At 42.9% G+C, this 25,381-nt stretch overlaps 1 protein-coding gene across 1 annotated transcript in view; it reads right to left on the bottom strand.

Moving 5' to 3' along the window:
• Positions 1 to 25,161, bottom strand: part of LOC115144171 (myocardin-related transcription factor A-like) — a 44,079-nt gene extending 18,918 nt beyond the window's left edge. Inside the window, 2 exon segments of the mRNA XM_065002488.1 lie at positions 16,981 to 17,166; positions 25,145 to 25,161. Coding sequence (XP_064858560.1) covers positions 16,981 to 17,104 — 124 coding nt within the window. The 5' untranslated portion in view covers positions 17,105 to 17,166; positions 25,145 to 25,161.
• Between the last annotated feature and the right edge of the window lie 220 nt (positions 25,162 to 25,381).

The following is a 25,381-nucleotide window of genomic DNA, read 5'->3' as shown; positions in this document are numbered from 1 at the left end:
GAAGTGTGGTGTCAGGAAAATAACTTCACACTCAACGTCAACAAAACAAAGGAGATGATCGTGGACTTCAGGAAACAGCAGAGGGAGCACCTCCCTATCCACATTGATGGGACAGTGTTGGAGCAGGTGGAGAGATTTAAGTTCCTCTGCGTACACATCACGGACAAGCTGAAATGGTCCACCCACACAGACAGCGTGGTGAAGGCGCAACAGCGCCTCTTCAACCTCAGGAAGCTGAATCTTCAACCTCAGGAAGCTGAAGAAATTTGGCTTGTCACCAAAAACACACAAACTTTTACAGATGCACAATCGAGAGCATCCTGTTGGGCTGTATCACCGCCTGGTACGGCAACTGCTCCGTCCACAACCGTAAGGCTCTCCAGAGGGTAGTGAGGTCTGCACAACGCATCAGTGGGGACAAACTGCCTGCCCTCCAGGACACCTACACCACCCGATGTCACAGGAAGGTCAAAAAGATCATCAAGGACAACAACCACCCGAGCCACTGCCTGTTCACCCCGCTATCATCCAGAAGGCAAGGTCAGTACAGGTGCATCAAAGCTGGGACCGAGAGACTGAAAAACAGCTTCTATCTCAAGGCCATCAGACTGTTAAACAGCCACCACTAACATTGAGTGGCTGCTGCCAACATACGGACTCATCTCATCTCTAGCCACATTAGTTATAAAAAAAATTGATGTAATAAATGTATGACTAGTAATTTTAAACAATGCCACTTTATATAATGTTAACATACCCTACATTACTCATCTCATATGTATATACTGTACACTATACCATCTACTACATCTTGCCTATGCTGTTCGGCCATCACTCATCCATATATTTATATGTACATATTCTTATTCATTCCTTTACACTTGTGTGTATAAGGTAGTTGTGAAATTGTTAGATTACTTGTTAGATATTACTGCATGGTCGGAACTAGAAGCACAAGCATTTCACTCGCATTAACATCTGCTAACCATGTGTATGTGACCAATAACATTTGATTTATCTCAGGTGGGCTTATAGGGTGAAGTAGCACAAAAAGCACTCCCTCTATATAGAATGGAATTGGAAATAAATAAAGTGGTCAATATGATTAATACTAACTTTGTATAATATTGGAGTCTATAGTGAATATTTATACCCCAAAACCATTGGTTTCCAAATATTGTATGAGTAGATTTTGCTAGTTGGTCCATTTCAACATAAATCACTGTTGTTCCAATTCAGCCCAGTATGCTTTGAAACACATGGGCCAGTGAGTTGATATCCCCAATAGTCAATGAACATGAGGAACTAATTAACTAATTAAGAAGAATAGCAGTACAGCAAATGTCAATCAGCTTTCAGATAATTGGTTCAAAGTTGTGTTATGTTATTTGTGGAAGGCTTCATATCAACAGAATGGCTGCAGTCGTTTTGTTCTTACCCAGCAACAACACACCTGATTCAACTAATCATGTCTTGATTGAAGTGTGATTCGTTGAAATAAAAGGTGCGTACTGGTTGACAAGAACAAAAGCCTAAGTCCACAGTGATCTCTGTAGATATGATTGGACCCCCACCCCCCCGATTGTTATGAGTGCTACTTTCACGATGAATAGTAATTATCAGTTTATGTTAATAACTTTGGGGGATATTAATATAATTTTACATAAGAAATGTCAGTTTGTACGTTTTGAAATTCATTCAAATGTATTATTTGATGTATTACTATTTGGAACACCCATGGGCTTAAAAAAGGTACATTTGGAACTCATTAAGCCCAGTCCGGAAACATTTGATCAAATATTGTTATGCCTTATTAATAAATGCTGTAAATAAAGTCATACAACTTCACAAGATTAACCTTTCATTTTAACTCCACTCTTCTTACAAAAATTTGGGCAGTATATGTTAGAAAAGTCTAAACTTAGATTTTGGTGACAAACTGGCATAGATAACAGTACCCTTCAGTTCAGACCTACACCGATCCAAATACTAGCCCACATCTTTCCATGTCTTCATGACCACTGAAAGCAACAGACACAGTTACAACTTCCACCATGTAACCTTCACCAACAAGATCCCTCTGGATCTGCAGCGGTCATATAGGAAGTAGGGCTATTTATTCGAATATTGGGACAAAGCCCAACTCTGGAGAGCGAGAGAAAAACAGAGTGCAGAGAGAAGATAGAACGCAGAGAGAGAAAAGAAGCAGGAGGTGGGCCAACTGCTGGCCAACTTTGGCTAATCCCAGTGTGCTCATGTGTCATTAGGTCTAATAAATATGTCTGCTGACTGCCACTGTCCCCAAAGGGCCCCAGACCTGGCACAGTACCGCCCACACCTGCTGTGCACACACACACACACGTCAACCTACAAGTCTCCCTTATAAACTGGCAGGCGCACACAGCAGCCTAACACTTGGCATGGCCTTTGGAACACGTCTATTTGCAAAGCACGCGGTAATGATCCAGTGAGCTCATCATTTGGACGTTAGCTTAACCATTACATAATACAACCAGGGAGTTTCAGACGAACAGACGTGAGGAATGACCAATGAACAGCTTATTACAGTTCATCAAATGCATCAATAAGAAAGGAGCGGGAAGAGGACGTATCAAATGCTTGACAGAAGTCCTGTCACCATACAGAATCAAACGCAAAGCGGGCTAGACCATAAACTAGTGAATTATAAAATCGAGGGCTAGGCTCCATCTAAAACACAAATCAGATCAGTTTTTCCACCCTCCACTAGGTGTCTTCTAACCCCACCCACCTTCTTTGAGGCTGTGATAGGCATGTCTCTCATAATCCATCAAGTCCTGCTTGTCCAGCTCTTCCCCCATTGGAGGAGAGTCCAAGGGGGAGAGATCAAAGGACAGGAAGTGGTTGGTGTCCAGCATGATCATTTAGACTTGCTATTAATTATCTTTGTAAAAAAATATATTTTCATATAGAGGTGTCGTCGTTCAAGTCTTGAATAGATGCTGATATAGCGGTGGCCAAAGCTATGGAGTGGGAGGCAGTCGATGGGTCTCTAAAAAGAGGTCTCGCCTGCAATAGACGACATCCAAGAACGTATTGGTTTTCCTCTCACTAAGGTCGAGGCAGGGAGAAGATGTTAGTCTTATTCATTGCGTGTCCAGATGACTTCTGACTGTGCTTGTCAAAGGTTGCTTAAGAAAAAGTAGCTTGAAATTTCTATCAAAAGAGGGGATGTGATTTGACTCAAGAAAACTTGCAGTCTTCTGTCTTCCTGGTCAGAAAATCTATTTTCTTCTCTTTCTCTCTGTCCTTCCCTCGTTTTCTCTTGTCGTGACAGTCAGATAGGAACGATAGAGCTGCTCTACTAAGGTGTCCAATGAGACGGTGGAAATCCACAGGGTAAAGCCAAAGATGAAAAAGAGAGAGGGAGGAGAGAAAAAGGAGGGCAGCAGCAGGGACGAGAGCCCAGAGAGAGAGTGAGAGACTGCTCTGGTTGGAGCTCCACACACACACACACACACACACGGTGGGGTTGGTGATAGAGTTCTCCTGCTCAGCTGTTGCCATTCATTCATGTCTCTGCCCACATACCTTCCCCCTCCACAGCTCAACCTACAGACCCAGCCTCCCCCCAGAGAAAAGGGATTTGTTGATAAACAACAAAAAACATTTAACTCCACACATGTTATACTGATGACATACTTGAGACACATTTAAAGAAAAAATTGGTAATTGTGTCAAAGGTTTTGATAAGTCATCATTCATGGTTAAATGCAAGAAACGTTATCAGTGACGGCAATAACAATGACCTCGAAGTACAACAGGTTTTAGATTTCTCTCAGTACTGTACTTGTTATTCTTTGATGGAACATATTGATACACTGAGTATCTATGGCTCTTCAGGAGATTTGCAACCTTTATCTAGTAGAACAACTGCAATGGAATACATCATGCAACTCCTCTAGTGAGCTGCGGCAGGCAACTCCTCTAGTGAGCTGCGGCAGGCAACTCCTCTAGTGAGCTGCGGCAGGCAACTCCTCTAGTGAGCTGCGGCAGGCAACTCCTCTAGTGAGCTGCGGCAGGCAACTCCTCTAGTGAGCTGCGGCAGGCAAGCTCCTCCTCTAGTGAGCTGCGGCAGGCAACTCCTCTAGTGAGCTGCGGCAGGCAACTCCTCTAGTGAGCTGGCGGCAACTGCTCCTCTAGTGAGCTGCGGCAGGCAACTCCTCTAGTGAGCTGCGGCAGGCAACTCCTCTAGTGAGCTGCGGCAGGCAACTCCTCTAGTGAGCTGCGGCAGGCAACTCCTCTAGTGAGCTGCGGCAGGCAACTCCTCTAGTGAGCTGCGGCAGGCAACTCCTCTAGTGAGCTGCGGCAGGCAACCCTCTAGTGAGCTGGCGGCAGGCAACCCAGGCAACTAGTGAGCTGCGGCAGGCAACCCCTCTAGTGAGCTGCGGCAGGCAACTCCTCTAGTGAGCTGCGGCAGGCAACTCCTCTAGTGAGCTGCGGCAGGCAACTCCTCTAGTGAGCTGCGGCAGGCAACTCCTCTAGTGAGCTGCGGCAGGCAACTCCTCTAGTGAGCTGCGGCAGGCAACTCCTCTAGTGAGCTGCGGCAGGCAACTCCTCTAGTGAGCTGCGGCAGGCAACTCCTCTAGTGAGCTACAGCAGGCAACCCCTCTAGTGAGCTGCGGCAGGCAACTCCTACATCACATGCTGTAACACAGTGACAGAGATTATCACAGAATCTACCTTTCAATCTTGACAATGCAGGTTACAGTCAAAGCTACTGCATTTGGGGCGACACGTTCTGTTCACAACCTGAACGCATGCAAAGCTTTTCTGTCCTGTCTGCGGCTGCTCCAGAATGTTGCCGAGGTCTCCCCAACACTCCAAACCCCCCCTTCTCCCCCGCTCTCTGTGTTTTAAATAGTAGGGACAGCTGGCCATAGGGGGCTATATTCAGCTCTGTATCACCTGTGTGGCTGCTGGGTAGAGTTACTTACAGACACCCACACACTAACACACAATCAATTCCAACTTTCACGGCCGGTGGGTTTATCCAGCGTGTACCCATAGGTTCACCCCTCGCTGACTAACAGTTCTCATTGAAATACATGGACAGACTTGGATTCATTTTTAGGCTGCTGATGTCTTTGTGTGTAGGTCTTATGATCAGGCCACGGTGGACTGATCATAGAGAGCAGAGCACCACCTTGACCAAACACACTTCACAGGAAGCAGTGTGAAAAACGGGACCAAAGTCCACCTAGCTTTAGCCTACAACTTCCCAGTATGGAAGAGAGAAAAAAAATCATTATAAATAATATATTTATTTAACCAGGCAAGTCATTTAAGAACAAATTTGTATTTACAAAGATGGCCTACCTTCGAGAGATAGTACTGACAGACCACTCCAAAGACAATGAGTAATACATGATCTGTCCTGACTATCGTTATCACCATTATCACTGTACTGTGATTATCACAGCTATCTCCTCAGAGGCGAAAGGTGGTGTTGTAGTAAAGGTTTATGGTTTTAGGAGCAGCCCAGCATAATGTGTGGGTGGAGACAGCAGGGCTGTTGCCCAAGGTTTTATGTTACCTGGGTTTGAGGGTTAGGTTAGAGTTTTAGGGTTAGGGTTAGATTGTCTGAGGCGTTCACAGTCATTCTGCCATCAACTTCCATTCAGTTCATTAGAAGCCAACTGAGGTATAGTCTTGAGAGTCGTAGTTTGAAGCCTCACACTAGGGCCAATTGAAGAGATTCCATAAGGCCTAGTGTTTCCCACCTTCCCCTACCATAATATTAGGCAGGGCCCCCCGCTAAGCCAATGTCTATATATATATATATATATTAGCCATTAAGAATGCGATCCTATCCAGTGCATTCAACTAAAGGCAGGCAAAAAATAAAAAAATAAAAACACATAACACCATCATCGCAAGTGAAACCCTTTTCCGTGTTGTTACAGCAGGATACAGTATTCTTATGGAGTTCTAATTCAATGCTCAGAGACATCCAGGGTAAGGCGGTCTACCCAGGCACTGACTCCTCCACACGAAGGTCACCTTGCTGGGTCGCCCTGCCCCAGTCCTGGAGAGAAGGCTGTAACGCCTGGGTAGATAACCTCCCACAACCCAGCCTCCTTTCCCTCCTTACACTTATCTGTGTGTGTGTGTGTGTGTGTGTACCAGCACTAGTATGGGTGGGACTGCTAGAACCATGTCAGGCGGTACGGGCAAGTTAGCTTAAAACAAACTATAGGTCTCTCTGTTCACTCCCTCAGTAAGTCAGTCTGTTTATCCTTCACTATACGGGCTGGGTCTCAAAAACCCTGTGGCTGAAGCACTGGAGACGATATCTACCAGGTGTATAGTAAAAATCCAGTCCCATGTGAGCAACAACAACACATATCTTAAATTTGGGTAGTAAACCAACCGCAGAACGGCCAAAGCACAGAGGCACGCCCAGTCCCATTGATTTCAGTCCTAACAGATGAGGGGGATTGTATGTGGTTAGGCAGGCCTGACCGACTCAAACAAAGACCCTGGCTGTGGGTTCATTCCCTGTTAGGGGGGTGAGGTGGTATTATATCTGAGGAAGTCTGTTCACCCGAGTGGTAACAGAAACAGTGGGTTATTTCACAAGGTAGGCAAAGTATGTAAATAGAAGGGTTTGATTGTGTGATAGTAAGCAGACATTAAAAAGTGTCAACACTGTTTACTCCTCAACACTACACGCCTCACTATTCAGCAGAGTGGGTAAGAGAGGAAAGGACACAGACAGCGGGGTAGACAGACACACAGACACTGAGACAGTGGGGTAGACAGACACACAGACACTGAGACAGTGGGGTAGACAGAGACAAACACTGAGGGGTAGACAAAGAAAGTCAGCAGGAAAAAAAGAGGGAGAAGGACATTTTATTTAACGTTTATTGAACTAGGCAAGTCAGTTAAGAACAAATTCTTATTTACAATGACGGCCTACCCCGGCCAAACCCTAACGACGCTGGGCCAATTGTGCGCCGCCCTATGGCATTCCCAATTCTGGCCGGATGTGATACAGCCTGGAATCAAACCAGGGTCTGTAGTGACGCCTCTAGCACTGAGATGCAGGGCCTTAGACCGCTGCGCCACTCGGGAGCCCCCTAAACAGCTACAGGAGGTAAGGTTACCCAATTCAGGGCTGCTGTTAGCATTTGTTAATATGGTGCAGCAGAGCACAAGGGAGGGAGGGACAGAGGGGAGGCAAGAGAGAAAGAAAGGGAGAGTAGAGTGAGAGAGCGAAAGAAAGAAAGAAAAAGGGAGAGAGCGAGGGAGTTCCTTTTCCAGGCACTACATTTCTGGATGAACATCTGAGATGACTTTACTCTGCACCCCATAACTCCCTAGTTCACTTTACAGAAAACAGATTCCATATCCTTCCCCTCACGGAAACAGTCCACCCCCTAAAGCACCAGCAGGCGTGCAGTCTGGAACATGGAACTTGTTACATGTGGCGTAGAAGAGACAAGAATAGTTTGATTCATTCAGAAAGAAAAGGAGGATTCGTGTGAAAAGAAAACTGCTGTATCAAACAGAGAACAGCAAAGTGAGATTCATTTTGTGGTGGTTACTTCAACATTTTGGATCAAATTACTTGACCGCAAGAGTTATTTATGTCTCTTTTAAGTCATGTCTTCCTCAAAATATGCCCATCACCTCTGTGGTTAAACAGATGGATTCTTCCTCACCTCCTTTCCTTGTAGCAGAGGCCCCTCTGTGTTGGTCCAGCAACAATGGGAAGACTTTACACACTGTGATTGATGTCAGTGGAGGCTGCTGAGGGGAGGATGGCTCATAATAATGGCTGAAACGAAGCGAACGGAATGGCATCCAACACAAGCCCATTCTCCCCAACATATAAAGCTAAATTGACCTTAACCTATCAGTGCGATGGGGAAACAATCTAACTGATATACAGGAGACCTAACCTCATTCCTCCAATGTGTTCAGTGCACCAGACAAGGCAAAGTACCAACCTTACAGGCTCACTAACAATAGATCCTACTAACTGTATATCAAAGCTAACTAGAAAACACAACACATAAGAGCCTACAATAATAAACCAGTAAGTTAAACTTGTGGCAAAGGCCAAGTTATCATAAAGGTCTGTATCCAGTTACATCTTCAGAACCAACCTAAAGTGCAAACAGGCGTGTCAGTCAGTTTTTAATGGTGAGAGATTGTGCACATTGATCATGTGAAAGCAGTGACAGACTAACTGATAAGATACAACTACTTTTTAGTAGAATGAAAGTCTACAGAGGACAGGCCCTAGCCTGGTACGGTTTACACCTCTCGGTTATCAGCACAATTCATTTCCTTCAGGATGACTCATAATAACAAACCAATGTCCACAATGACTTCTTAGTCAGAGATTAATAAACTAGAACGTTTAGGACAGTGTTTACTATGAATCACTAGGTAAAGTCTATTCTATACAGACAGACACATCATTTGTGTAAAGATAATAGGAGCATGAGAAATCAAAGAGTTTCCAAGTGAAAATAGACACTGCATTGGATGTGTGATATGTTTATAAATGTGTGAATATTTATGAATGTGTATGCTGAAAGTTGATCTACAGTACCAGTCAATGTGGGAAGTCCTTCAAGACTGTTGTAAAATCATTCCAGGTGAAGTTGGTTGAGAGAATTCCAACAGTTTTCAAAGCTGTCATCAAGGCAGAAGGTGGCTACTTTGAAGAATCAAGTTTAAAATATTTTGATTTGTTTAACACTTTCTTGGTTACTACATGATTCCATGTGTTATTTCATCGTTTTGATGTCTTCACTATTATTTCAAAATGTAGAAAATAGTAAAAAATAAAGAAAACGCCTGGAATGAGTACTTGTATGTATGTGTACATTGTAATGTGTGTGTTTGTGCATCTTTCCACTGTATTCATAGCAGCTGTTGCAAAGAGCAACAGGCTGCGGAGATTGTTCAGTTGTGCTCAGAGTTTTTATTACTGAATGACTATTGGATAACAAATAGAAGCTGTAATTACGTAACTGCACTGTGTGATGGTGATGGCACTGTGATATGTGCCATCAGTCAGAGCATGTGAGTTCCTGTCTATTTCTCAACAGTAACAAGCCTTGTGTTGGCTTGGTGTGTGCGTGTGAGTATTTTGTAAGAGTATGTACAGTGTATTCGGAAAGTATTCAGGCCCCTTCCCTTTTTCCACTTTGTTACGTTACAGCCTTGTTCTAAAATGGATTTAAAAAAAAAATGTGTCCCCTTATCAATCTACACACAATACCCCATAATGACAAAGCAAAAGTGTGTAGTTTGATTTTGTTTTTAAAGAAAAAAAAACAGAAATACCTTATTTTCATAAGTATTCAGACCCTTTGCTATGAGACTCGCGATATTGAGCTGAGGTGCATCCTGTTTCCATTGATCATCTTTAAGATGTTTCTACAACTTGATTGGAGTCCACCTGTGTTAAATTAAATTGATGATTGGACATGATTTGGAAAGGCACACACCTGTCTATATAAGGTCCCACAGTTGACAGTGAATGTCAGTGCAAAAACCAAGCTTTGAGGTTGAACAAATTGTCCATAGAGCTCCGAGACAGGATTGTGTCGAGATACAGATCTGGGGAAGGGTACCAAAAGATGTCTGCAGCATTGAAGGTCCAAGAACACATTGGCCTCCATTCTTAAATGGAAGAAGTTTGGAACCCCTAAGACTCTTCCTAGAGCTGGCCGCACAGCCAAACTGAGCAATCGGGGGAGAAGTGCCTTGGTTAGGGAGGTGACTAAGAACCAGATGGTCACTCTGACAGAGCTCTAGAGGTCCTCTGTGGATATGGGCGAATCTTCCAGAAGGACAACCATCTCTGCAGCACTCCACCAATCAGGCCTTTATGGTAGAGTGGCCAGACGGAAGCAACTCCTCAGAAAAAGGCACATGACAGCACGCTTGGAATTTACCAAAAGGCACCTAAAGGAATCTCAGAACATGAGAAACAAGATTCTCTGGTCTAATGAAACCAAGATTGAACTCGTTGGCCTGAATGGCAAGCGTCCCATCTGGAGGAAACCTGGCACCATCCCTACGACGAAGCGAAGCATGATGGTGGTAGGATCATGCTGTGAGGATTTTTCAGCGGCAGGATGAAGTCCTGAGCACTCTGGAGCAGGTTTTCAGACTTTGATGAAGGTTCACACAGCCAAGACAACGCATTAGTGGCTTCGGGACAAGTCTCCGAATGTCCTTGAGTGGCCCAGCCAGAGCCCGGACTTGAACCTGATCGAACATCTCTGGAGAGACTTGAAAATAGATGTGCAGCGACACTCACCATCCAACCTGACAGAGCTTCAGAGGATCTGCAGAGAAGAATGGGAGAAACTCCCCAAATACAGTTGTGCCAAGATTGTAGCGTCATACCCAAGAAGACTAGAGGCTGTAATCGCTGCCAAAGGAGCTTCAACAAAGTACTGAGTAAAGGGTCTGAATACATTTTTTCTCCTTTTTTCCTCCCCTAAAAACCTGTTTTAGCTTCGTCATTATGGGGTATTGTGTGTAGATTGATGAGGGGAAAAAAATATTTAATCAATTTTAGAATAAGGCTGTAACGTAACGAAATGTGGAAAAAGGGAAGGGGTCTGAATACTTCCCGAATGCACTGTATATGTGTTTTGACTGCATTGTATTTATGTAAATGAGCCAGTAACAGAGAGCCAAAAATACAATCGCTACAAGGACGGAGAGATCGAGACAAACAGAGGGAAAAGGGGGAGGGAAGAGGGAAAAGAGGGGGGCAAATAGAAGTGTGTGTGCTGCTGTAACTGAGTGAATGTCACAGACAGCTGTGTGTCTCGCCCACATTAGCTAAGCAGGGACAGGGAGGCCCCTTTAGCCCCTTTTTCCTCTCCCCCTTCCTCAACCTTTTCCTGCTCTCCTGTCCCCGTTTTGTTCCTCTCCCTCTGCTCAGGGCCAGTGAGAGCGTGCTGGAGCCTCTACAGTATGCTGGGCTGGCTGGCTGCTGGCACTCTTCCCTCCCTGTTACATAAACTCAACCACACAGCTCCTCTACAGCCTACCACTGCTGCTAGAAAGCGCCACAGCTTACAGGCCGCCTCCGCTCACACTGTACCCACACTAAGGGCAGCAGGAGAGGGGGACAGAATATGGGAGTGGGACATCTAGGGTACTTTCCAAGTTTCCATACAATGTGTGGTTTTGTGTACATTTACATAATTATTTATGTAGCCGGAATGCTACTAATGAAAACGTAACTTTATCCCATGTAAAGGAATATTCTAAATCGGCAGGCAGGCTAAGGATCTATATTCTTCAAATAAATGTTATACCTCTAACCATGAAAAATCACTAGGTTTGTACTGCATGGGGAGAAGAGGTGTTGATTTGACAGAATGTATTCCGAAAGAACACATGACTATTTCCCCCATTGGCTCCAGGCTCTCCGTCATTGCTCTAGTAGTCTAGTTTAGACGAATCAGAGCCACACCTTTAGCCATGCATTAACATACCCCACCTTGCTTTGTTGACAGGTGTGGGGGTTGGTGGTGGTCTGGGAAGTAGCAGAGGTGAACAGTCTCAAGTCTCTCCTATTCCTTACTGACAGACAGATATACATGACTGATATATATCAGCCCTGCCAACACTGGAGCCAGCCTGTTTAACATAACAAGCACTCAGCTGGGCTGGGCTCCACAACACAACACCCAGGACAATCACAGCGAGTCAATCAACCTCTCTGGGGGTTGCAGGTCTAGCGCTGTGCTTTGCTACAAACAGCTGATCTGAGAGCAACTCTTCCAATCCCCCCAAAAAGCTGAGAAAACAGGACAGTGTCCCAAATCTCTCCTGATGGAGTGGGAGTCATAACAGCCAAGCCAGCTGCTTTCAATGAGGCGCTGTCGTCTCAGAGAGAGCAGTCAAAGTCATCAGCCCCACCGACCTTCCACCCTCCAGCCCAGCTCACCCCACCCCAACCTTCCCTGTTAGCAGGAATAACCTCCAGGGCACCCCAGCCTTCCCATATCTGCCACTGAGTCAAGAATTAAAAAAATACAAAAAAGAGCCACTACTTTTACAGCGTGATCTTTCAACGGAGGGAGACAGTTGTTAGGTAACTTGCAGGCACACATGACAGAGTTTCATTAATTTATTCACAGCCCTTTCATTCCCACAGAAACAGAAATAAATGTAATGAATATACATCATAATAATCGTATAATAGCTTCAGAATATGTTTTAAAACCATGCTAATGCTGGCGGGCTGGGAATGACAGAATGATTAGTTATTTTTCTTTGTTCAATTGGCCTTGAGATTAAAGAGCGGCTGTGAAACTTGAACACAGAGCAATAAGTACTTCACAAGGCGGAGAGCCTGGCCATTGAACAATAACACTCTTTTAAAGTTACACTGCCGCTATGACATTACACACACACGCACACTTGACCTACTGGTACAGATATACTGACAGCTGAGCGACAACACCCACAGCTGAAATAAACAAATACTCCGCAAAAAGACACTTTACCTGAGTGTATGGCCATATCCCTATTCACTAGAAGGATAAAGTACAACCTTCCTCCAAGTTTAGCGATCCATACTCATAAGAGAACAGCAGGAGAGGCTACTGGCAGAGTTGCGTTTCCAAGACCAAAAAAGTTTTCCACGGCAGTCCCGGCACCCCTCCCTGTAGAATAAATTCTTCACAAGAACTACAAACAACACGGCGTGTTTGTGAATGTGTGTGTAGCCCACTTCTTCTAACACTGGCTACAGCCAATCCCTGCCTGTTGTACCTGTCTGCGAGTGTGTGCAAGCCCTGACAGAAAGGGTGTGTGTTTGAGGCAGTCAGTTTTTCTTCTTCTTCCTCATTGCTCCTTGGATTCCATCCAAGTCCAGGCCCAAGTTCCTAACCTCTCTGGGGCGACACCTACTTTTTCCCCGCTAGGTGCCATTTTTTTTCTCTTTAGAAAGGAAGGCAAGCTGCAGGCAGAATGTCACTGTTGTTGTTGCTCGGGCAGAATAAGTAAAAATCCAGGAGAAAACATGGGGGAAACACTGGTGCCTGCCGATCTGCATTCCAGATCACCTTTTGGCCTAAAATATTATCACTACTGCCCTCCATTCTCTCGCTCTTCCTGTTTTCCTCTGTCTGCATCGTTCCTTCCTTCTCTATATCCTACAGAATTATGCAATTCCGTCTTTCGGATGACTCCCCCCTTTTCATCCCCCACTCTCTTCCTCCAATATTTCTACATTCCCCTCTATTGAAAACCGCCTTACACCTCCAAGTTGTGAATGACCTCAAAAGGCATTATTGCACCATGTTCTCATACTCTCCACAAAGTTCTAGTGGATTAGAAAACGTCGCTATCGCCCTTCTCATTAGGGCCACGTTATCATAAAGAAAAGGGCTAATGTTAATCAACATTTGCCCTTTTTTTTCTATCTTTCCTCCTTTCTCTGACAAATAGGCCTGCCTACACACACACACACACACACACACACACACACACACACACACACACGTTGAACGCTGACCCCCGACTCAACCCTGACATGAAAGCCTGTAAATATTCACTTGAAAAACCTTCAGCAGCCCTCCTCTCTAAAGCAAGGTACTGTGGAATGAGAGATTGCATAACTCTACCCTGGAAGAAGACAGATAGAGAGAGAGAGAGTACCAACCTATTTCCCATTTAGTGCACTGCTTGGGCTACTTATCGGTCCTAGTCAAAAAAAAAAAGAGTGCACTGTGAATATAGTGCCATTTGGGACACAACCCATAGCTACCATGCAGAGGCCATTAAGATGGTTGTAGACTAGATAGATGTAATGGACTGATAGCCTTGCTAACATTCCTGTGTCTCGCTTACACCATGTTGTGTCAGATAAGAGACTGGGAAGGTCCTGCTACAACATGTCTGCTACTGGCAGCCAGCCTGTATGAAGCGTTAGTAGCCATGGTAGGCAGTGTTTAAAACGAGGAGTGGTGCCCTTGGGCTGGGGGAGTGAGTGGGGAGTGGGGGTTAAACACTAAAACTCAACCTTTTATCCTTGTAATTCCCTTTGCAGGGAGGGTCTATTCATCCTGGCCTTGACTGAGACTCCCATCTGGCTCTTAAGCAAATCTTGTTAAGCAAACTCGCTGCACCTTCAGTTTCACTCTCCGTACATTAAGCTGATCATGTCTCATTGAGATACAATCTAGGCATATTTTAGAAGGACCTGTTCAAGATAACAGCAGTTCCACATAAATACATCAACTCCATTATCATGAACAGTATTACTGTCTCAGCATCAGCAATGATCCTTCACTCCCCCCTCCTCTATGACATTCTACATCTCCTTCACCCTCATCCGACCCCCTAATCGCCATCTCTCTGAACCCTCTCCTGTGGAGACATAAACTGGCCACTGTATATGGCTGGGAGAGCTGTACAGACCTCATACCGAACTCCTGCTTTTCATGCTAGTGATGCCATATGACATTTTTGGCTGATATTTGATATTTTCCTTGCCAAAAAAAGACGATACCAATATTTACAATTTGAGCGGCCTTTTAAGCATTCTAGTACAGTTAAATAGTTAACACACACACGGACGCAGCGGTCTAAGGCACTGCATCTCAGTGTAAGAGGCGTAACAACAGTCCCTGGTTCGAATCCAGGCTGTATCACATCCAGCCGTGATTGGGAGTCCCATAGGGCGGCGTACAATTGGCCCAGGGTCGTCCAGGCCGTCATTGTAAATAAGAATTTGTTCTTAACTGACTTCCCTAGTTAAAGAAAAGGTTACCCACACCACAATGACCAAAAAGTTATTTTGATGGCATTTACGCATGTCCCCATTACCAGTAAAACATAATCAAAACCTATTTCACTTACTAACTTGCTGTGCTGTTTCGTTGTTCATTTGTTCAGTCGTTTCATTCTCAACCAGGATTTCTATGGAATGCCATTTGTGTCTTCGCGTGTCAAAAAACCCCACTATTTGACGTGTTAAATAAGCTTGTTGACCAATCAGGACCTGCATATGACTGCACGTCACATAATAATTTAAAGCGTTCATAACTTTTTTACATAGTTATTACACATTGATTACACTATCACTCGTATTTCCTATGTCACAATGATTCATCGATAAGTATGCTATGATGCTGGTAAAGTTGTCTCGCGCACCTACAGTGCTGGTTATAAAAAAAAGCTAGCTAGCTCATGGATGCAAACAATGTTCTTCCCCAAAAACGCAGCAAAACAACAATCTGTTTCAGTAGCTATAGTTAGCTAGCTAACTATACAGCTAGGTGTCATCTAAAATAACCTAATTTATATGACAGTTCTTATTTGATTAATGGTGGTCGGACCCATCTATGTGAAGCTAGCCACAATAAGGATTAGCCACAATAGTAGAATGCATCACTGTCAATGACATACTTTTATTTTGAAGGCAAACCGCAAATTTGACTATTGTGCTAATCCTTATTGTGGCTAGCTTCACAACACATAATCCGGTCAAGCCTCACTAGCCAGATGAAGCTAGCTGGCTGCTTATAACGTTAGCTTTGGGCAACAGGATTAAGTAGCTGGCTAGCTATTTATTTTCATGAAGTTCAATTTCAATATGTGAACAACAAGTGGCTACCTAGCTAATACTTACTCACAAGGACTCCTAAATCATTGCTAAGAATAATGAAAATGACTGCAGTCCCTACTGGTCATTGTTTTCAGGCTGGTTGTATTGGCGCTAGCTAGGTACCAAGCTAAAGCTGGCTACCCCAGAAGTTGCGGTCGAAGAAATAATGCTTTATTACCAACGCGGTATTGTAAACACATCGTGTCCGGGGTTTGCTTGTTTGCAGACTTTTTTCTACAGCTTTGACATAGCTACTATATCTTTTTTGACACGCAAAGACACAAACGGCGTTCCATAGTATGTATGTCATGATGCTAATAGCAGTGAAGCTATCACTGTGTAACTCCGGTAGGGCAACATTTGAAAAATAGCGCACTTGGTAGTATGTACCAGTGCTCGACCAGTCGGTGAAAGCCAACATCACCCACGACAGAGAACGGTTGATTGTAAAGGGCAATGAATTTCATTATCTTGGCTTTAATGGATTTCGCCTTTGAGTTGTCTCGCTGAAATGTTCTTACCCTTTCAAATGACTGTTCAACTTGACTGCGCGAGCCACACAGCAGACATTGTGTGGGCTAGGTTAAGAATGCTGTGTTGCACATGTAGCGCAAAATTTTACGTGGCATCATTACATCATGTACCTACTTTATATAGGTATGCACGGTAGCTTTGACATCGGTTTTGCACATCGCCTTTAAACTAGACATCGGCCGATACTGATGTTGGCATTTTTATCTAATATCATCCGATTCCAATATGTTCACCGATATATCGTGCATCCCTAAATTCAGCATTTAAAAAAATATATATAGATTTGCAAACATTTCTAAAAACCAGTTTTTGCTTTGTCATTATAGATTGATGAGGGAAAAAAACAACTTAATCCATTTTAGAATAGGGGTATAACGTAACAACGTGGAAAAAGTCAAGGTGTCTGAATACTTTCCAAATGCTCTGTCGGTGAACTATTCTACCCTGGGGTTGTCTGATATTGTTTTAATAACAACATTACATGGCAAAAACAGTAGCACTGGAAAGTTATCACATCCAGAGTGATAAAGTATAGGCTTTGAATTACTTTGCTAGCAGCTACAGTAGGCTACACACTGTTGAGTTGAGCGACACAGTGGTGTGCATTATAGGCCGTTTAATTCCTCTCATCTGAAAATCGGAGTATTAGCAACAATCATGCATGTTAGTTCAGTGCACACAGCGTAACAGAAAATACAATATTCAAGATTTAATTTATTTTTCCTTGATACGGTATGGTATGTCTGATAGTTGATGAAAGAGGAGGATCATACGGGGGATCCTCGACACCAACTCACCGTTCTTCCTGTCTCGCACAGGCATGTCGTTGGAGATGGGCTGCAGAGTTAACTCCTGAAGCTCATTGGTCACTGCTTCTCTCTGTGGGCTGGAGGCGGAGCCGGGTGCCACGGCAACCACCATGATGCCAGGACTTAGCTCAGCCCCACCCTGTGGCTCCAGCGTCGCCAGGGTGACAGAGATACCTGTGAGGTATACAATTATTTTTTTAAAGAAAAGAAAAACAATGTCAGTCTGGTTTGCAAATTGTCGCATGCAGAAAATATGGTTTCAACAGGGGTGGGGAACTCCAGTCCAAGAGAAATGGTGCATAGGCTTTTAATCCACCCCTGCAATAACACACTTGATTCTAGGCTTGGGCAGTATACCGGGTTATTTGGAAATTGCCACGGAATGGTTTTTCAATACAGTCAATACCATTGAAACTATTTCTTTGAAGTTTTAAAATACATTTTTATATTTGTAGCTACTTTTACAGAAAACACCTGCAACAACTTGCGCAATAAATTAGTAGGTAAAGAAGAACGCGTTCTTCATTTTACCTGTCACAACTTTCATTATGAATCTTAACGATAGTTCCCAGTCACATTGTGTTTGTTTACAAGCACACAACTACGAGACCGTAGCCTTGTGAGTCACTCACTCTTGTGCAGCACCCGCCAGGTGATCTACTTACAGTATAGAATTCACAACTAAATATTTGCCAGCTAGGTATCTTATAACTATTAAGTTAAATTTGCATTTGTTTAGCTAATTTAGTAGCTAGTTAGCTATCTAGCAAAGTGGTTAGCTTTTCCAAAATCAAGCTTTGCTTGGTAAAAGCAGTGAATCCCCGCCTGGATCAAGAGCCTTGCTGTCTAATATCTGTTTTGTGCCAAACGGAGTAGCATTTTTGAGTAACTTGGATGACTTTATGAACTAGGATATCCTTCTTGCAGATAGTTTAGCTCAGAGATTGTATAAAATGTTCGCAATGCACTCATTAGCATTTAGTTAGCATTCTCTATGGGATTTGACATGTACTTGTTAACATTGCTATCTTTCGGATTACAAAGGCTGGGTGGGGTTTTGTGATCAGTGCCGGTATCTCAAATATCCCGGTATGGCACAAGGTCGGTATGAAGGTATGACAATCTGGATGCCGCCCAAGCCTACTGGATTAAGCTTATCAGCTAATAATGGATTTCAATATAAACCACTTAGTTTAAATCAGGTGTGTATTACAGCGGGACTAGAACAAAACTCAGTGGCTGTCCAAGACAAATGTTGCACACACTCCTTTATCGTGACCCGGTCTATAGAAACTTGCAACCAGAACCGTGACTCAATATCTGAAGTCTTCCTTCAACTGACAGCTCTGCATAAACTAGACACTCAATTCCCCTGAGGCCTGTTCTTTGCTAACCACTGACGCAGACACAGTGGCAGAGTGTTAGGGTAGATAGATGTAGCCTACTCTCCCTCTCGGTTGCTCAGGGCTGGGAGGTAGAACCTGGAACAGGCTAGAACACGCTAATGGAACACTGAGCAACTCTTGTGAAACTATGGAATTCAGACGCAGAAAGAACACAATTTAGGAATGCATATCTGCAGGCTAAGGATTATAGTGTCAACTATCTGGAGGAATAGGCATTTTGTGTTTTCCTTCACCGGAATCTTCAGTAATTTTGGTAATTAACAGAAAATCTATGGCAATGCATAACAACTTTAGTCATTTATACCTGAATATTTTGTTTATATTGTTATACAGTGTTATTTTTTTTGTGCCCATGAGTTTCTAGTATATGGAACATATGGTTGAAGAGAAAAATAGCCTAATTTACTAGACATTACTAGACATTTTTCACAACTGCCACCAGTTTTACAGCAAAACACTGACAACAAATAAATACTGACGTAGTAAAATAAGTGGTAAAAGTCTGAAATTATATTGCAGAAACCCTTATATTAAACCCTTATATTAAACCACCAACGGTATTCACTAAATTGACAGTCTGTATTTAGGATACAGTTTTACAGATGTAATTTTATTTTCTATTTTCAAATCATCTTATTGAACTATTTCATATATTTTACATGTGATAAAGGCCACACAGAGGGACAGAGATAATTAAAGACAAAATTAGACAAAAGCTCCCAAAAATGGCCACGAGATGTCTTGAGAGAGTAAAGAACAGTAAAGAACTAATTCTAAATTTACAATGACGGCCTACCGGGGAACAGTGGGTTACCTGCCTTGTTCAGGGGTAGACCGAGAGATTTTTACCTTGTCAGCTATGGGATTTGATCCAGAAACATTTTCGGTTAATGGCCCAACGCACTAACCACTAGGCTACCTGCCATTTTGGTGAAAAAAAATGCAAATTCCCCTGAGATTATAAGACCCAGGATTGTGCAATTTAGCATGGTAAAGGCCCATGGGCCACATCCGCTCAAGCAATACCATGCCAATTGGCCACATGGTTGCGCTAAAACAAGCGATTGAACATGCTAACTTTGTAAGGTCATCCCCCGTACCCCGTGTGACCCAAAGTCATGAACCCCGGCCATGCTGCTTGCAGCTTTAATTCTGTTTGTTTTCATGAGCGTTTTCTCTACCCATGGAGTGCAGCAGGAAATGCCATTACAACAGAGCAGGCCAACAATAAGGCTGTGTTGTCTAAGGATCTCTCCCAATCTCATTCTTGCCCTCACACTATTCATTTCACTATCGGTCTCTCCATTTCTGTGTTCAGCTCAGGCTATTGCTGACATGTTTTTGGTCTGTCTCACTACCTAGCCTACATCTCAACCCACTATCTGTCTGTCTCCCATACCTAGCCGTCTCCCTCTATCCATCTCTCTCCATGACTGTCTAGGTGTGGCAGCATACAGTACTCTCTGGTTCTCAGTTAAGTGTTGATCTGACCGTAAGGAGCGATTCCCTGGCACTGGCTCTAGAAAAAACATAATACTCATGCGGGCAGAGAGGATTTCTGTGGTTCTGAGTGTTCCAGCAGCCAGAGGATGTCCAGTCTCCTCTCGGACGACACACCCCAACTGAAAAACCTGGACCGAAAAACATAGTCTGATCAATCTCAACAGGGTTTCTACAGAGAAACACTCAGTTTCATCCTCCAGATCCGTCACACCACAAGCCATTTCCACCGAATTTACCACAACAAAATGTAATCGACCTTTATTATGATTTATTACAGCACATTAAGTCTGATCTAATCATCCAATCTCCAGTTGCATAACTGTAGACCCCTACCCTCATCTTATCACGACATCAGCGGCAGCCTCACCCTGTGGTTTCCCCACTGATCTAATTGGGGCTATCATGAAGGAGACTTCTGACAGGCAGAAACAGCTTCAAAAAGTCAGTGAAACAGGTCAACTTAGGAGAGAATTAAGTTATGGGAGAACAAGACAGGTAATTGAAAGATTCATTGTAGGCCACGCTTTAGTGCAGGTGGTGATGTCACAATACAGTAGAGTGTGAATCATAATTCAGTAGTATAACCCAACTAGGCTAACCTGGTGTGTGTCACAAAGCTATTCATCACAATGTAAATTATTATATTTGACTGGTACTGTATATGGAAAAATAAATCAAATAACAGACGACTTTCGGTCAACCAAGATTTTTTTTTGTCTGGGACAGCCCTAGAATAAATGATGGTTAATAAGTGACAAGCAGTGAATGGGCAATCACTACCATCGTGAGACTTTTTAAATTCTGTATTGTTACAGCATTCAACCCACATAATGCATAGTGCATTTAAATGTAAAATAAAAATATGGAAAACCGTTACTATTTTTTTTTAAATAATCGAAACGTCATCCAAAAGCACTAAACGGTCAGCACTAGTGGTCAGAAAGGTCAGAAACGAGATAGCGGTGCTCCTATTTGACCCATATTCATCACCGAAAAAGAGAAACTGTGGAAAGTTATTATTTCAAAGCTTACAAACATGGTTGTGAAAGTATTCTATGATTTATTAATTTATTTTTAAAAATTCACAAATGTTATAGTTTAGAACCTATTTGACATAATCTGAGGTGTTTGTTTTTTTACTAATGCTCTCAGCTGTAAGGACTTTTTGTTTGGCGACTTTGGGTCTTGAGCATCATAACACTGTATAGGCCACCAAAGCACTGCCCTACTTCATTTACTGATTTCTCTGAACTATTGTCCATTGTCCTTGAGAACTATACTGAACAAAAACATAAAACGCAACATAGACCAATAAAGACTTTACTCAGTTACAATTCAAAGACGGAAATCAATAGAATAATTCAATAAATTCATTGGGCCCTAATCTTCGGATTTCACATGACTGGAGAAAGGCCCAGCCAATCAGAATGAGTTTTTCCCCCACAAAAGGGCTTTATTAGACAGAAATACTCCTTAGAACCCCCCAGACGTAACTGTCAAATTCTCTAAAATGACATTGGAGGCAGCATATGCAGAGAAATGAACATTCAGTTATGTTGGACATTCCTGCCAATTGCATGCTCCCTTAAAACTTGAGACATCTGTGGCATTGTGTTGTGACAAAACTGCACATTTTAGTGGCCTTTAATTGTCCCCAGCACAAGGTGCACCTGTGTTAATAACCATGCTGTTTAATCAGCTACTTGATATGCCACACCTGTCAGGTCGATGGATTGTGGATGAATGGATGACAGGTGGATGGATGACCCGCCAAACCACACTCCTTAACACCCACCCGCCAGCTGCACCAATGATAATAAATAAAAATATTACAACTAAAAACAAGAATACCTAGGTGTTAGTTTGAATTCTGAACTCGAATCACACATTAGGAATGTGACCAACATAGATTTTTACTACCTGAGGAATATTGTCACGGTGCGGCCGTTTTCTCTCAGGCAGATACAGAGACTCATCCATGCTTTTATGACTACTGCAATGGTTTCCTGTCTGGTCCACCTAGGAAAGCCATTGGTCAACTGCAAAACATACAGAATGCAGCAGCACAGGTACTGACCAAGACCAGATGGAGAGCACCAGTTAAGGTCTTTGCACTGGCTGCCTGTGAGTTTAAGAATTCATTTTAAGATTCTTCTATTGGTTTTTAAATCAATCCACAATTGTGCACCTCAATACATGTTAGACATGGTTTAAAGTTATGTACCCAGTAGGTCCCTCAGTTCCTCTGGCACTGGCCTTTTAACTATCACAAAGCCTGGGAAAAAGAGGCAGCCAGTTATTATGCCCCCAGCCTCTGGAATAGCCTGCCAGAGAACCCGAGGGGGGCCAAAACTGTGGACATATTTAAAATAAATCTTTAAAAAACACACCTTTTTAGCTTTGCTTTTCCTTTGGGTGCTTTTTAGTCGTTCAGTTTTTGTTATTTATTCTGTTTGTTGTGTAGTAAATATTTCAGTTTTTAATTAGTTTTTTTCCTGTGAAGCACATTGTGTTGCATTCCATGTCTGAAATGTGCTGTATAAATAAAGCTTGATTTGTGCCCATCATCGGTTGAGACGTCGCATACTCTTGAATACAGGGTAGGCGTCACTTCAATCATAGAAATAGAACTTATAGAATGGACAAATCCCTTCAAAACACTGCAATTAAGCTGCTAAATCAATTAAATGTACTTTTAATTAACTTCAACTTCCAGAAAGATGGCCGCTTGTCCACCCACTGTCAAATGTCAACTTGAATGGGAATGTATGTTGTAACGGCAGGGTTGTGGGTTCGATCCCCACAAGGGACCAGTACAAGAAAACAAGAAAATGTATGCACTGGATAAGAGCGTCTGCTAAATGACTCAAATGTAAATATGATCTATATATTTCTATGATTTCAATACTTTTCCTACGGAGGATAAATTGTTTCAATTTATAACAATGAATATGGAGTTGTCATAATAACAACGCATTATTAGAACAGTCACATTATGGAGGTGAAGGCAATGTCACGATGTAGTTGATGACAATCCTTGACAAGCCAAGTTATTCCTTCCCAGCACCTCTCCTGTATGAGGGTGTTGAAACATGTAGTGCATTGTGCTGACATAATAGCATGGGGAGGGACAGTGAGTTCACTGGCATTCCTCCCACTGCACGTCTACACTAGTCTGTGCAGATGTGCTCTGAACACGTTCACAAAGCAACACAGCAGGAAACCTCCCACCTGGCTGTAATGTGGGTTCTGCATCTTAGAAGTGAAAAACAGCTTCACTTGAATGTTAGCAACACCACTCATCTGTCATCAGCTTGTCACAGAGGACAAATGCACAGTGATGACGTATGACATGATAAATCTATCATCAATGGAAGGTAAATGGAGATCTAGCTAAACTATATTGTGACAACAAGAGATGAGTGATGGACTGGATGTTGTAACGAGAAATGTGAACTTAACCGTTCCGCTAAATCCTTGAAAACAAATGGGATGGTTTTTCCATTTCAGCACACAGCTAGGAAAAGTGCTGAAAGAGAAGAAGGGAAAGAGATTGTCATTAGTCCAAGCACATTGCTACAAATAGGCCTAGCAACTATTCATCAATCATTGTATGCAAACTCACCACGCACGGCATGATGCAGATCATTCATGACATGAATACAAACTAGCTAACTATTTAGGTAGCTATGTATGTAGCTGTATGGTGCAACATGATGAAGAGATACTCTCGTTTGGCCCAATAGCTGTTAACATGTCGATATCAAGGGCAATGTGTATGATTAGATAGCGTAATAGCCAACTGTGGATTTGGCTAACCACAGATGTCACGACAGCTGTCATTGGCTCATATGGCTGATAGCTAACAGCTTGTTACACAATACCCTTTGACAACAATACAATATCTACCCAGCAAACATGACCCCATGTGAGTATTTAGTAGACACGGGCTAACCCACAACAAGCCCAACATGGCTTTCCCACACCAGTCCAACACAGGTTAGCCCACACCAAGCCCAGCTTCTTCATAAATGTAGAGGTGGGGGCTCATTAGAATTGTTAGTGGTGTGGTTTGCAAATATGTTAAAGTGAAGAGAAAAAAAATATTGCAAACACCATTCAAACCAATGAGTGTTTGGAACTTTAAAGACAATTATCTAGGAATCATTTTTTTTCAGATAGAACCTTATAGCTCTATAGTTATTTTTGTGCAATCTTAGTGAATTTAAAAATAAAAAAATACCTCGTACATTGTCAATGACGAAGACCATAAAAAAAAAAAGTTAAATAAGTGCATGAGATATGACAACTAAGTTTCTCTGATAATGATATATATATATATATATAATAACAACATTGTTGTCTTTCTGATACAATGTAACAGGCAGCCGATCAAAGAGGGTGGGCTCGTTTCAGGAAAAGTGAGGGCTGCCCTTGGGGCCAATGTGAGCAAAGGCGCATCGGCTCAATGTGGGCAGCCTACATGGGTTTAACCCGCATTGGGACCACATCCTGCCAACTTGGGCACATTTTCAAGGCAAAGTGAGGGCTACCCTCAACCCCACACTGAGCCAATGTCTTTGGGGCAAATGTGGAGCCGATGAGCGAAGGCACATCGGCCCAATGTGGAAAGCCTACATGTGGCCAATATTTTAGCCCGCATTGGGCCCATATTGTCATTGTGCCAATGTGGACATATTGGCTCGGTATCTAGGCTAGTTAACTACGCAGTGGGCGCTCACCTGAAAATTGTCCAACGCAGAACTATTGAATAACGAAATCCAATACCTCCACAACAGCAAGAGAAAAGTGGTTTAAGCAAATCTATCAACAGTAAAACTAGACAAGTCCACCTCCCCGGCTCCAGACAGCTAACGTTAGCTACAAGAAATAGCTAGCTTAGCATCTGATGCTAGCAGCTACCTGTCAGTCTAGTCACGCGGTGGTAATATCGAGGTATCTTGCTCTTTGTCGTGATGTTAAAGATTTAATTAATGCGTTTTCTCATTAGCTACTCATCACTGTCGCTATTATTGTTTTTAACTGGGTTAAAAGCCTTTGGCTTTAGTGGTGCACCACTTCCGACTCACAATGGAAACTTTGACCGGAAAAGCCTTCTCTCAGCTAAAAAGACAAATCGTTACTTCCATATAGCAACACCTTGAAGACCAGTATCAAATATATACTCACATCTGACCACACGATAGCAACAACTTGATAACCAGTATCAAATATATACTCACATCTAACCACACGACTGAATGAGATGTCAACTGCTTTGGGAATAATGTAGCTGTGGCATAGATGTTTTTCCAGTCTTGCCTTGCATTGCAATGAAGAGAAGTTGAATCATGGCAATAAACTCTTTCTGTGTTGTGGGCTTGTGGAGTAAAATGCATGGTCTGTGGCGCCACCTACTGGTTATTTCTGATCCCGTTCCAATACAATATTAGATGATGGGTGAGTTTTAGCAAGCATAT

Source organism: Oncorhynchus nerka, linkage group LG16 (assembly GCF_034236695.1).
Source record: "Oncorhynchus nerka isolate Pitt River linkage group LG16, Oner_Uvic_2.0, whole genome shotgun sequence".
Classification (NCBI taxonomy): Eukaryota; Metazoa; Chordata; class Actinopteri; order Salmoniformes; family Salmonidae; genus Oncorhynchus; species Oncorhynchus nerka.
This window is presented reverse-complemented; position numbering and strand designations above follow the sequence as displayed.